The following is a 12,551-nucleotide window of genomic DNA, read 5'->3' on the forward strand; positions in this document are numbered from 1 at the left end:
ATGTTGTCGGGAGTGAAACTGGTCAACAGAGACCAATGATAATCCATTTGATCAACACGACAAATTAATGTAGGAAACAACAGAAAATTGTACACAATCATTTGCATGGATGTCCAAAACCATTTGCAACTTGTTCCAAAAAAAAATGTTGGGTTGGAGACACATGTGGTGTGTTTTGACCATTTAAGATGTTGGAATGTTGAAGAAAAAAAAATCTTAAATCTACTACAGACAGTGAAGATTTTAAACATCAAAACCTCTAAACTCACCTCCAGTGATTTGAGTAAGGGCACAGACTCTATGAAGCACTCGTACATCCTCCTCTTCTTGGCATTGTTCTTCACAATGAGTCTACGAAATGTGGCACGGTCCTGTTGACAACACACACACAAACACACAAATGTATAAAGAAACCGCTCCTGAAGGAGAGCTCTGTGAGAGTGAAACACTGCTGAAAGCACTCCTGTGCTCCACCACAAGGGGGAGCTGCAGCTTAATAAATCATGAGCTGAGTACAGGCTCCATTCATAGATAACAGAACTCCATTCTTAACATGTTTCACAATCGCAGCTCGATGTATGAAGTCTGACACACTGAGGAGACACAGTGTAATTCAATGAGAGGATCCATCATCCAGTTTGAAGGTAACTGAAGAGTGGATCTCTGACAAAGGCGCTGCTGACTGAAATGAGACGCTGAGCTCTGAAATGCTTTGAGAAAACCTCCAGGTAGCAGCTCAGTGGCTCCAGAGTGTTTTAACCTTCACCTAACATGGTTAAGAGTGGTGTAGAAAAGCAGAGCAGAACATAACATGTTTGATAAAAAAACTACAAACTCTTGTTTTGCTACTCAGGTTCAGCTTCATGCTCTTACCAGCCCCCATAATGCCCCTTCCGTGGTGGCGATGATGGTGGCAGCCCGTGGCGTGTTGTACATGAGTGCCAGCTCCCCGAAGCTGCCCTTATTGTCATACTGACCCACGCATGTTCCCTTTACGACGATGTCATACACGCCCCTGAGGAGAGGGGGAAAGCAGAGGAGAGGGAGTTAAATAAAGAAGAAACCCAGAACAATAAATAAATCATCAACAGGGAACAGGACGTGAAGCAGACGCTGAAAAAATAATACACAATGACTTTGATTTATTTCATGGAGCCAAAGGTTAAGAGCTGGCCAGTGTTTTGTTTATTGACCCAATGACTGGTTTAAATACACATCTAATTAGAGATTATCTAAAGCTTCTGGATGGACTCGGTGACAGTTTGGCACAGCAGATGAGGAATCAGCAGCTGTGTTTGTGTTGGTGTGTGGATCTGTGTTTGAATCGACTGGAAAAGATCTTTTAAGGACGTTTTCATTCAGTTAACTCATCTGTGAACCGTGTTTTCTATAGCATTGATGGTGGTTTGTTATTCCAGTTCAGCAGAGCAGCTCTCTCCCCTCTCCTCTCTCTGTGTGAGGATTAAACCTGCAGAAGGTAATTTGTGCCGTTGTTGCTCAGCAGGATTACCTAATCATTTTACAGGATAGTCTGTCCTCTCATTGGCTGGGTAGTGGGGATAAAACCCTTGTCGTTGGAGGAGCATTAACTTGGTCTGCTGGATTAGCATGAGGAAGGGGACAATGATCGTGAGTGGCGTTGTCTGCTCAAGCAAAGAACAGTGAGACCATGGACTCACTTTTAAGAGCGTGGCACCGTTAACTCTTTCATGACCAAGGTTATAGTAGTTAACTAAAACGAAACTAAAAACATAAACTAAAATTTAAAATACATTGCAGCTAACTCAAACTAATAAAAACTAGAAAAGAAAAGAAAACAAAAATGATAAGTAAACTAAAACTGTATCTTGTGTTCACAAAACTAACTGAAACTAACCAAAATTAAAGACAAAATGTCCTTAGTTATAGTTTTTGACAATATTAACAGCCTTTAGGATTTAAATTGATCCGACACATTTTCCCAACCAATTTTACGTCAGTTTTCAGCAGTTGTCAGTGCCGTACGGCATATTTAAGCTCATATTATATTGTTAAAGATAGTTTTTGTTTATATTATTTTTATGTAATTTAGGTTAACATTATTTTTATACAATTTATTTTTTATATTTTTTATATTAAGTTTATATATATTTTTTTGTTTTAAAGGCAGCTGCAGCCAGGTCAGAATCAGCGTTAACTGAGCAGTGAGCACTATGCTGGGCTGGAAAATAAACAGTATTACAAAATATTTACTCTGACCTTTTTGCATCCTGCACCTGGTTAATAAGATATGAAAAAACTAAAACTAAACTGAAACTAAACTAAAACTAAGCCTTGTTACAAAAATCAAAACTAAATAAAAACTAGAATGCCTGCTCTAAAACTAACTAAAACTAAACTGTAATGGAAAATAAAATGTCAAAACTAACTAAAACTAAACTATAATGATAAATCCAAAACTATCATAACCTTGTTCATGACTGATCTATAAAAGCTGTAATCACTGATGTGTCCGATGTAATGAATCTAACTGTGGATAAGAAATATGAGCACAATGTGAAGTGAGTGTTACGAGCTTAGACAACACTTGAACAAACAAATAAAAAGAGGACATTTGTCCTGTGGGATCCATTAACAGAGATCTATGAAAACTGTAAGGATGATTTGGTGTTATTGAAAAACTGCAACCAAAAGAAGAAGACAAAGAGGGCTGATAAAAGGATGGAACATTCTGGATCTAAGGAGGACTTTTTGGTAAAAAATGAATACATCAGGCTTTAGCTGTATTACGTGAGGCCAGTTGTTTCCCAGTGTGTGTCTGAAGTAGCCCACAGACTAACTAGACCAGGCATGTTCAACGTCAGGACAGGGGCCAATCATGGCCAATGATCCATTTGTTCCATTGTACAATGTATCAAATAAGGGAATGACATTAAATGCAAAATTATGTGTATGTTCACATTTTCAGTTGGGTATATATCTTGTGATCTCTCACAAAACTACATTTGGACCGTGCATCGACTGCTTCCTTAAAAAATCCAAGCTGTGTTTAAATGAATGTATTTATCATGGTGTGAATACATGCTTCAGACTTAGAAAATCACATTAAAGGACACAAAACATATTAAAATTATGAAATGGTTCTAAATAAAAAAAAAAAAATCAGAAATTTCTTCCCCATATTGCACCCTAGTGGAGAATATTTCCTTGGTAAGGAGCAGAGTTTGCTGATGTTAACACAGCACATTACACTGCAGAAAACTGACCACTGATCATGTGGTATCAACAGACACCTGAGGGACCATGAGCTTTGACTGCAAACCACTTTAATGATGGCACAAGGATGTTTGAGAGTCAGAATGTTTAGATGCACGCAGCAGTCTGACTAAGGTCATAGCTCTATCATAAAGTCACAGCAGAGGATCTAGTCTTGTCTGTGTGTGCATGTAGAGTGTGTGCATGTGTGTGCAATGGATCACTGCAAAATCTGTCTTTAAATCCATCCAATCAGGTTAAAAATCTGGGTGTCAACTCTGACCCTTAGCTCAATTTTATTCCACATATAAAAAACATAACTAAGGCAGGATTTTATCATTTAAAGAACATAGCCAGAGTCCGCCCATATCTCTCCCATGCTAACGCAGAGACGCTAATGCATGCTTTTATCTCCAGTCGTATTGACTATTGTAACGCTCTGCTTTCTGGTCTTCCAAAAAGAAACATTTCAGGTCTACAACTTTTACAAAACTCAGCAGCTTTTGTGCTGACAAAGACCAGAAGGCGGGCACATATTACGCCGGTTTTAAAATCGCTGCATTGGCTCCCTGTGTGTTTTAGGATTGATTTAAAGGTTCTTTTAATGGTTTTTAAATGTCTTAGGGGTCTGGGGCCTTCTTATCTTTCAGAACTGCTGTTACCATATGAACCCTCACGGACCCTGAGATCCTCTGGCACTGGCCTTTTGGTAATACCCAAAGCTAGAACACGAACATTCGGTGAGGCATCTTTTCAGCACTATGGCCCCCGTCTGTGTAACAGCCTGCTGGAGGACCTGAGGGCCGCAGAGAATGTTCATATTTTTAAAAGCAGACTCAAGACCCACTTCTTTCACTTAGCTTTTAACTAAAATTTGATTGTATTATTCATTTAGATATCTATTTAGTTATTTATTTGGTTTATTTCATTTTACTGTTTAATAGATTTATTTATTCATTTTATCTATTTATTTATTGACTAATTGAATTGAATTTTTAGCACTTTTTATATCTATTTTCTTAGTTAATGTAGTTTTATGTTTTTACATCTTATCTTATAGTTTTATGTTTTGTTGTTATGTTTTTATCTCTTATCTCCAGTGTTTCCTCAGCAGGGGGCCCTCTGCACTGGGGGCTGTGATTGGCTCTGGCTAGGATACTTCGACTTGGTCAGGTGGGGGGTTTGTAGCAGTGCATCGCTGCTGTGGGCCCCTCACGGACCTGTAGCTCAGTGGGTGCCTGGGTGGAGGTGTCCTGGCCTTTGAGTCGTTGGCAGATGACCTCCTGAGTGTGTTTCCTGACCTGGCTCCTCTGCTCTCAGCCACATATACCTACAATACATGAACCTTGTGTGTGTGTGTGTGTGTGTGTGTGTGTGTGTGTGTGTGTGTGTGTGTGTGTGTGTGTGTGTGTGTGTGTGTGTGTGTGTGTGTGTGTGTGTGTGTGTGTGTGTGTGTGAATTTTTTGGGGGGTTGGGGCCTGGGTGGGATGGGGGGTGGGAAAGGGCAAGGGCTGCCCTATTATTATGTAAAGCACTTTGTGCTACGTTTTTAATGTATGAAAAGTACTTTACAAATAAAATTTGATTTGACTTGATTTGATTTGTGGGCGGGAACGTCTCACTCCGCTTCCATAGGAGGCGCTGTGTCTCTTTTTTGATGAGCAAAGCTGCAGGCATATCAAATCAGCTGATGGCCCAGATGGATGCAGCTGTAGCCCTCTATGTTTCTCACACACTATGCATGTTAATTACATTACATGGTGTTTATTGTGTTGGAGACCCTGTTTATTGTGATCATCTACTTCCTTTCGGGGCTAAACCCTGACGTGTACCAAGACCTGCTGAGTCCAACCACAGTCTGATAGCAATTACAATATTTAGGTGTGCTTAAGTCTAACTGAGCTGTTTTACACGCATTTCAATAGTCAGATTTCACGCTGACCAAGCTCATGGTCCAATTTCTGAAGCTGAATGTAAACTTACTGACTGTTTTCTGTTTTTTGTTTTTTTTTGGCAGAAATCACTAAAACAAATAGATAACAGAGTATTCATGTGTTCGCTTCACAGTTAACCAATATGTACCTCAGAGACGCTCGCCCTTGGTCACTTTCACAAATTTTGATATCCCTGAGCTTGAAGCTTTGAGTGCATGGAGTGAAGTGCTTCAAAAATGTGTCGAGAGTACAACCTCTGAATCCATTCTAAGAATAAAACTTCATGTTACCCAAGCCCTGTCATTCTGTCATTCTGTGCTTTTAACACGAATGCTACAGAGATGAATTCATTGACGCATAATTAATATATAGGGACATTGTTCAAATCAAACAATGTGTTTCTCTGACCTGTTTTATTTCCTGCTTTTCTTTTGCTTCCTGATTATCCCTCAATCTGCGTGTGTGTGTGTTTATGTGTGTGCACATGTGTGTGCTCACACTCCACCCTGCTGATGACATTAGCTACCACCTATGCCTTTAAGAGGCACGGGAAAACCCCGGGATAGTATATGAGCAGGCAGGCGTGCTGCTCTTAAAGGTCATGGCATGTCCCTCGCACAGGGAGCATGCTGTGTTAGAAAGCCGAGTGTATGCAGATAGAGAGATAGCACACAACAAGTGGAACTGTGCTGAACTGATACGCTGCATGCTGAGAATGATTCAGGGTGTGGAGGGGGGGGAACAGTGAGCAGCCGGCAGAAAAATACTGGTAGGCCTGTTCTCCCTTTGAGCACGGGCTAACACAAACACCATGTGGAGCTGTCTTATCACTCTGTGCAAAGGCACGGTGTGTAACTGTTGCTGCTGAACAAAGAAATGTTGCTATCTCTAAGTGTAGCACAGTCTTGAGGGGTTTCATGCTCACTTTAATTTGTAGCTACCACTTTGAAAAATAACAGACCATAAACTTAAACCTCCATGTTTAATTGCAGATTTTCACGAGCACCTGGGAGTGTTGTAGAAATGAACAGGACCTCCTGCAGCTCAGTCCATAATAATAGTTTTCCTGTGAAAAGTGTTATTCATTACGCGCAGTAGGATAGGGACACGCTCAGTGTTCCTGCTTCTATTGTTACTGTATGCCAGCCCAGTCCACTAAACTCATCCTATAAAGGCTGGTGCACACAGCCACAGTTCACATTTGGAATATGAAAAGAGAATCACTCAGCTCTTATGTGTGCTCTTCACATAGATGGACTTCACAACAGTTATACTGTATACAGTGAAGTAAACTGCAGTGTCGTGGATCATGTGAGCATCTTGTTATTAAAAGACTAGAATAGAAGCACATCTTAAATGTTTATATCCTGTAAGAGAAGGTTTTCTGGTTGCTCCAGGTATTTCTGATAGAGGACAGTTGAAAGAAATCTTTGGTTCATTCCTGTGTAGAGTTCTGGTTCCTAAAAAAAGTTCGCAAAATATGCAAATAATTACCTTCCCTGTTTTGCTCCATTTCAAAAGTTTTGAATACATATCACCATACTATCTTTTTGTTTGCACTCAGTTTCCAATTTTTTCTTTCACTCTGTTTCCAAATAATGAGACACTGGCCACGGTTACATGAGGAGTTTTTCGTCTTTCCGAATGGAATCTTTCTGAATGACTTTTCCGGAAACAATAATATACATGGACATGAATATTCCAATCTTTGGTCTACATGCGCTGCTATAATCAAACAAGTGTGAATGCAGACCGATATCAGATTTTTCAGTAGGAGGCCGTTTATTTGTGTTTTTGGTCAAGTAAAATATGGCCGAGGAGCAGGGAGGGGGTGTTTGGTGCGTGTGCCCTGGGCTTCTGCTGTACAAAAACACTGCTGTAGGGGTAATTTCTGCCCCTAAACCTGGTGATAGGACCCAACTTGTTCCACCCCGGAGTATCACTTTAAGTTAAAACATGAAACTTTTATTGTTTCACAGGTATTGTTGAATGATTTTCAATACAATGAGATTGGAACATTGAAGGTTTGTGCTGCCAGTTATTAAGACAAAAAAAAAAAAAATTGGTATCGGCAGGTCAGGCTTTTTTAAGATCGGTGATCGCTGAACGGCCAGAAAACTGTGATCGGTGCACCCCTACTGCATACCAATTGTTAAAAATAGGGACAGGGTTATGTTTTGCATACAGCTGCTTCGCTTCTTTTAACATCACTCTGTTATCATTTGGCAACAGAGGAGACCAGTTTCTGGAGTTCTGATGGCCACATGTTTCTGTTTCCTGTTTCTTGCCTGATATTAAATTTCAACTGTTCAACAGTTCCACGTCTCCTCAGTCATAGCTCTGAATATTGAGAGTGCAGGCAGCCCAAACAGCATCTGGCTTTTACTACACAGCCATGCTATTTGTAAAATGTGTAGAATGTAGAAGGCAGCATAGTATGTTGCTCCAAAACCTGTTTATTTAGTTGATTTAAGTCACTTACAAAGTGCTCAGCTCTCACTGGTTTACACAGCACCAGAAATATAATTATGCATAATTATAATATATAATATAATTGCCTTATCCAATAAGAGTCCTTTTAAAGTTTGTCCATTGTAAACTCTGTTTGAAATGTGACAACAAGCAAGCTATGTCAGTTTGTACCGTAGTTTGCATACAGTTTGCTGTATGCAGCGCTAGAGTTAGTGAATCCTGGTTATGTCCTGCCAGTCATCTACCAATCAGAGCTAACATAACCTCAATCTTTATTTTGTTGATAGACTCTCAAGTTTGAACAGACCACTGCAGAATAACTGCTGACTGTGGGTTGATAATCTCATTTTAAAGTGTGGATTACGGTCAGGCATGTATCTATTATAGAAACTTTTCAAGATCACTTAGGACAGGGATGTCAAACTCATGCCATGGAGGGCCAAGAGGCTGCAGGTTTTTGTTCCAACCCAAAACTCCACCAGCTGAATTCACTGATTACCTCACCTTCAAGCAGAGAGCAGGGACTAATCAGTGAATTCAGCTGGTGGAGTTTTGGGTTGGAGCGAAAACCTGCAGCCTCTTGGCCCTCCATGGCACGAGTTTGACACCTGTGACTTAGGAGGTCTTCACAGTCCCATTAACACTTCTTACTGAATTTCTGACCAGGATTTGCAGATAAAATACACAAAAAGAATGGTTCTTCATTGAAAACACAACTCAAAACTAGCTTGCTAGAAGTTGCCCTCTTCTGTCGGCTGAGGACCCTTATTATCATCATCACCCAACCCAACTGTTCTTTGAGTGAATCCATGATTTCTAAACGGAATGCTTAATTTAACTTTTGATGAGCTGTGTACACAGATGATGGTTTTAAGACACGGTTCCAAACCCATGCAGTTATTTCCACTACAGAGCCTTATTTGTGTTTTTATACAGTGCTGCCTGACAGCTGGAAGATCATGGTAATCCAGTTCTGATATTCAACTTTCACTCTTCTGTACAGAAATTTCCCCAGATTTCAGAATCTTTTAATAATTAAATGAACTGCAATCAATAAAATCCTCTAATTCAAGCATTTGTACTTTGCAGTGGTCTGCTTAAGAGCTCCCTCTCAGAGGAGTGAGCCTCTTCTTGCCTGTACTTCAGAGACTCATTCTATTAGGAATCAGGTTTTCACACAGTATCATGTTACTAATCTGTTGAAAGTTAATCAAGCCAGTTAGATGATCCTCTATTTTTAGTATGTTTACAACTTTTCCAATATTTTGTTGTCCTGGACGATTTATTTGTAGCTGGAACCAAATTTTAAATGAGCATCTTTTATATACATGATGACAATTTTCAGTCTCAACATTTCACATGTCTTTGCAATATTTTTAATCAAGTAGGGTTCAAATAATTTGCAACCTTTGCATCAAATTTCTTCCAACTCAAAATTAGGGCAGAAAAAGTCAACAGACATTGGAACAAGTGACAAAAGAAATATCACCTTTAGAGACGTTGAAGCTATATAAGTAACAAAGTTTTCAGTTCTTCACTGATATAAATCCACAAGTATTCATCATGCCAAGTGTGCACAGTGTTCCTCCCCTTAATTTCATCTGTGTGTTGTAGTAATTATGTTGTAAAACATAATGATCTCCACCCTAAAACAAACAGTTCTTGAATCAACAAATGTATGCTGTTTTTATGACCCGACGGTTTCTGCCTCCTACCTCTCTATGACGTAAAAGTTGTCTCCATCGTCCCCCTGGTCGATGACGTGCTCCTGGGGCTGTACTCGTAACTCAAACATGGCGTCCAGCACTTGTGAGAATTGCTCCTGGGAGGAGTATCAAAGGATAGATGTCAGACATGGAGGGGGAAAGTTGTTCAGCATTGCATCTGGCCGTTTAGGTGCTGTTTTTAAAGGCAGATGAGACTGATTAAAATATTCAATTAGGAAAATCAGGAGAGGAAGAGGACAGTGGAGAGAGGAGGAACATTTCTTTTCATATCATAACACTTTCTTGAGGATATAAAACTCAGTATCATCGTTTTGTGTTTGCAGTAGGGTTGTCACGATACTAAAATTTTCAACTCGATACCGATACTCTGGAAAATATTCAATATTCGAAAGAACCTAATATTTAAAAGAAACATTTTTATTAACAAAAAAATGCAAATATAACCTCTGTGTCAACATGTAACAATTAACAGTACCACACACACACAACAAACAGTTGCGTAAAAAGAAAGTTTCAGGCCTGAGGTAGTGCAAAAAATAAATAAAATACAGACATTTTTACAAAATTTTGCCTGATTTATGCACTGTCCACTAAAAATAGCCCTGAGACCCACTTATGGGCCTCCAGCCACAGGTTGAGAACCACTGCACCAGTAGATTGTATTTGAAGCTTGATCCTTAAAAGATTGCTCACATCATAAACAATAAGTGACCCAGGAAACCTCAGGATGAATTTATCATTTAGAAAACAGTGAGTGAGTGAAATCAGCATCTCAGATGGACTGATGAACAATGCTGCATTTTGATTCATCAAAAGGTTGACTCGTCTTTTTTAAGTCTCTGTGTTCATTTAAAATGTGCTCATGAGCTATCAAGACACAGTTTGAAACATAAAATCACACAGTGACTGACGACCTCTCACTGTCTGCTGGGATGTGTGTCTAACTGCGCCTTTACGCACGCCGGCACAAAGAGGAGCGCGCGTACACGGAAAGTGAAAGTATAAGTTACACAGCCATCCTATAATTATGTTTTACAGTGGTTATATGGTATTTCTTGGGGGTTTCTAGTGGGTATAGGGTGCATACCTGCGTGTCTTGTATATTAAACAACACGACCTCTGCGTCCTCTGTGCTCCTGTGCCTCTGACTTGAGTGTGAACAATCGGAGGTGTGGCATGAGTGCGGGTGAAACCATCCAAATGTGTGAGTCTCACGGCGAATGCGTGACAGTTGGCAGCCCTGTTTATAATCATTGACGTTACGCCAGCCTTTAATCGCTCGTTGTGGCTAATGGCTAACAATTATTTGTGTCCTTCGGTTTTCCAAGCTCGTTAGCCTCGAAGGCAAAATACCTCCAAACAACACTTTTACCTTTTTCATTTTTGACCAAAACTGGTTGATTTGGCCCGTCTGCAGCAGCACTAGCCATGCTGTTTTGTTATTGAGTGCATCAGGGGGAGGGGGAGGGGGGCTGCTCTCGTGTGTGTGTGAGGAGGCAGAGAGAGGGGGACGCAGCGTCAGCGGCTCGGCATCGGGGGTGGGGGGGTAGTATCGATACTTTTGAAAGTGAGTATTGTATCCGGGTACAACATTTTAGTATCGATACTTTTTTAAGTATCGATACTTTTGACAACCCTAGTTTGCAGTAACTCAGTGTCATAGACTAAAAGAGTGGATGTCAAGTCGTTTGATTTCAGGAAAGGTTTTGAAAATATCAAATCATATTTAAGTGCTGAAACAACAGTCTGTGGTCAGAACATATAAAGATCTACTTCTTCTTAGGACACAGACTACATTGAATGAAGGCAGTATCTGTTTCAGATCAGAGTGCACGTGCAAAAATGTGTAACATTTTCTGTTTCCTGTTTCCCTTTAGGGGTCAATTTGTTATATCTTTTCTAAAATGTTTTTGTACAAATTAATCATCTGACTTGCCCCATGAGCAGCTGGCTCCAGAAAAGATTTAAGTGTTTCAAAACACTGAGCAACCAGAGGAAAACCACTTAGTGAATCAAAGACAGTGGTTTAGCAGGAAATAGAGCCTTTATTCATGTATTTATTTATTTATTTATTTATTTATTTATTATTATTATTTAAATAAATCTTTATAACCATTAAAGTGAAATATGTACATTTAATTTCGTTTGAGGCAAACTCTTTTTCTCCACCATATGCATATAAAATTGAAAAACATTTTACTGTTCACCTTCTCCTTCAAATTTCACCCATGAGATGTACCAGCAGTCATTGCAGTCTTGAATTGTTTAAAGGGAAACGAAAGCAGACACTTTCATCCTTAGATACTCCTACACTTAAATCTATGTGTACGCAGGTCTTTGTGTGTATGATCATGAGTCTCATTTACCTGATCTAGTGTTTTGAAGAGCAGGATGTCTCGGCAGGCCTCCTGCAGTCTGCAGCGCTGTTCATCTGTTTTTGGATGGACCACTCTTGGCTCCGTGTCCTCATCATCCTCGTCTGGGTTGAACGCCTCTGCACACACTGTGGAGGAGACATGCACTCGATTTACACATTGCATTAGCATGTCTGGTGTTATAACTAAAGGGCGCTCTTTTTGAAGAGTTGTTGACTTGATTAACCTCAGGAGATCAGGCATTCATGCATCACACTGTTAAAAAGTGGTAGGATTAGTGGTGCAGTCAAGTCTTCTGTTTCTTTAACTCCAAGTACACATGTAACCTGTACAACTGCGTGTGTATTTTATTTATTTTTTTCAAAAAATAACAAGCAATGATAGGGACATTGTTTTTTTATAATGTGTCCCTATCTGTTAATGATATTGGTCTGAAATTAGAAAAAAAATCTGATTATATTGGCCTGCATCCAAAACCCCTGATATAAGCATTCTGATACAAGCAGTGCATTCCAGACTCCACTCCAGGGCCCTGTTCTACGAAGCAAGTTCAGCCTAGTGAGATGGCCTTGGAGCTACCTCGCTGAACTGAGCGCGGTAGCCGGCGGTCTCGCTACACCGTTTTACGACGCTGGTTATCAACCTCATAAGTGGATCCAGCTAGGCAATGAGCGCTTGCACGCATATAAGACGGAGCCCGCTGCATCTGACCAATCGCGAACATGGAGCAGTCTGGAGCGTCAGAGCAGGCCGGAGAGAGAAGGACCGCATACTTCACACAGGAGGAGCAGGAGGTGATCATGAGGAAG

At 40.1% G+C, this 12,551-nt stretch overlaps 1 protein-coding gene across 2 annotated transcripts in view; it reads right to left on the reverse strand.

Annotated features, from left to right (window-relative positions):
* prkar2aa (protein kinase, cAMP-dependent, regulatory, type II, alpha A) overlaps window positions 1–12,551 on the reverse strand; it is an 85,614-nt gene that overhangs the window by 7,226 nt on the left and 65,837 nt on the right. For both annotated transcript variants that reach the window (XM_074682003.1, XM_074682002.1), the window contains exons 4-7: window positions 11,734–11,870; window positions 9,356–9,462; window positions 874–1,015; window positions 270–371 (exon numbers count right to left, since the gene is read on the reverse strand). In XM_074682003.1, coding sequence (XP_074538104.1) covers window positions 270–371; window positions 874–1,015; window positions 9,356–9,462; window positions 11,734–11,870 — 488 coding nt within the window. The remainder of the gene's footprint in view (window positions 1–269; window positions 372–873; window positions 1,016–9,355; window positions 9,463–11,733; window positions 11,871–12,551) is intronic.

Source organism: Halichoeres trimaculatus, unplaced genomic scaffold, assembly GCF_033239565.1.
Source record: "Halichoeres trimaculatus isolate MK-OKI-2021-1 unplaced genomic scaffold, fHalTri1.1 fHalTri1_scaffold_11, whole genome shotgun sequence".
NCBI classification, from domain to species: domain Eukaryota; kingdom Metazoa; phylum Chordata; class Actinopteri; order Labriformes; family Labridae; genus Halichoeres; species Halichoeres trimaculatus.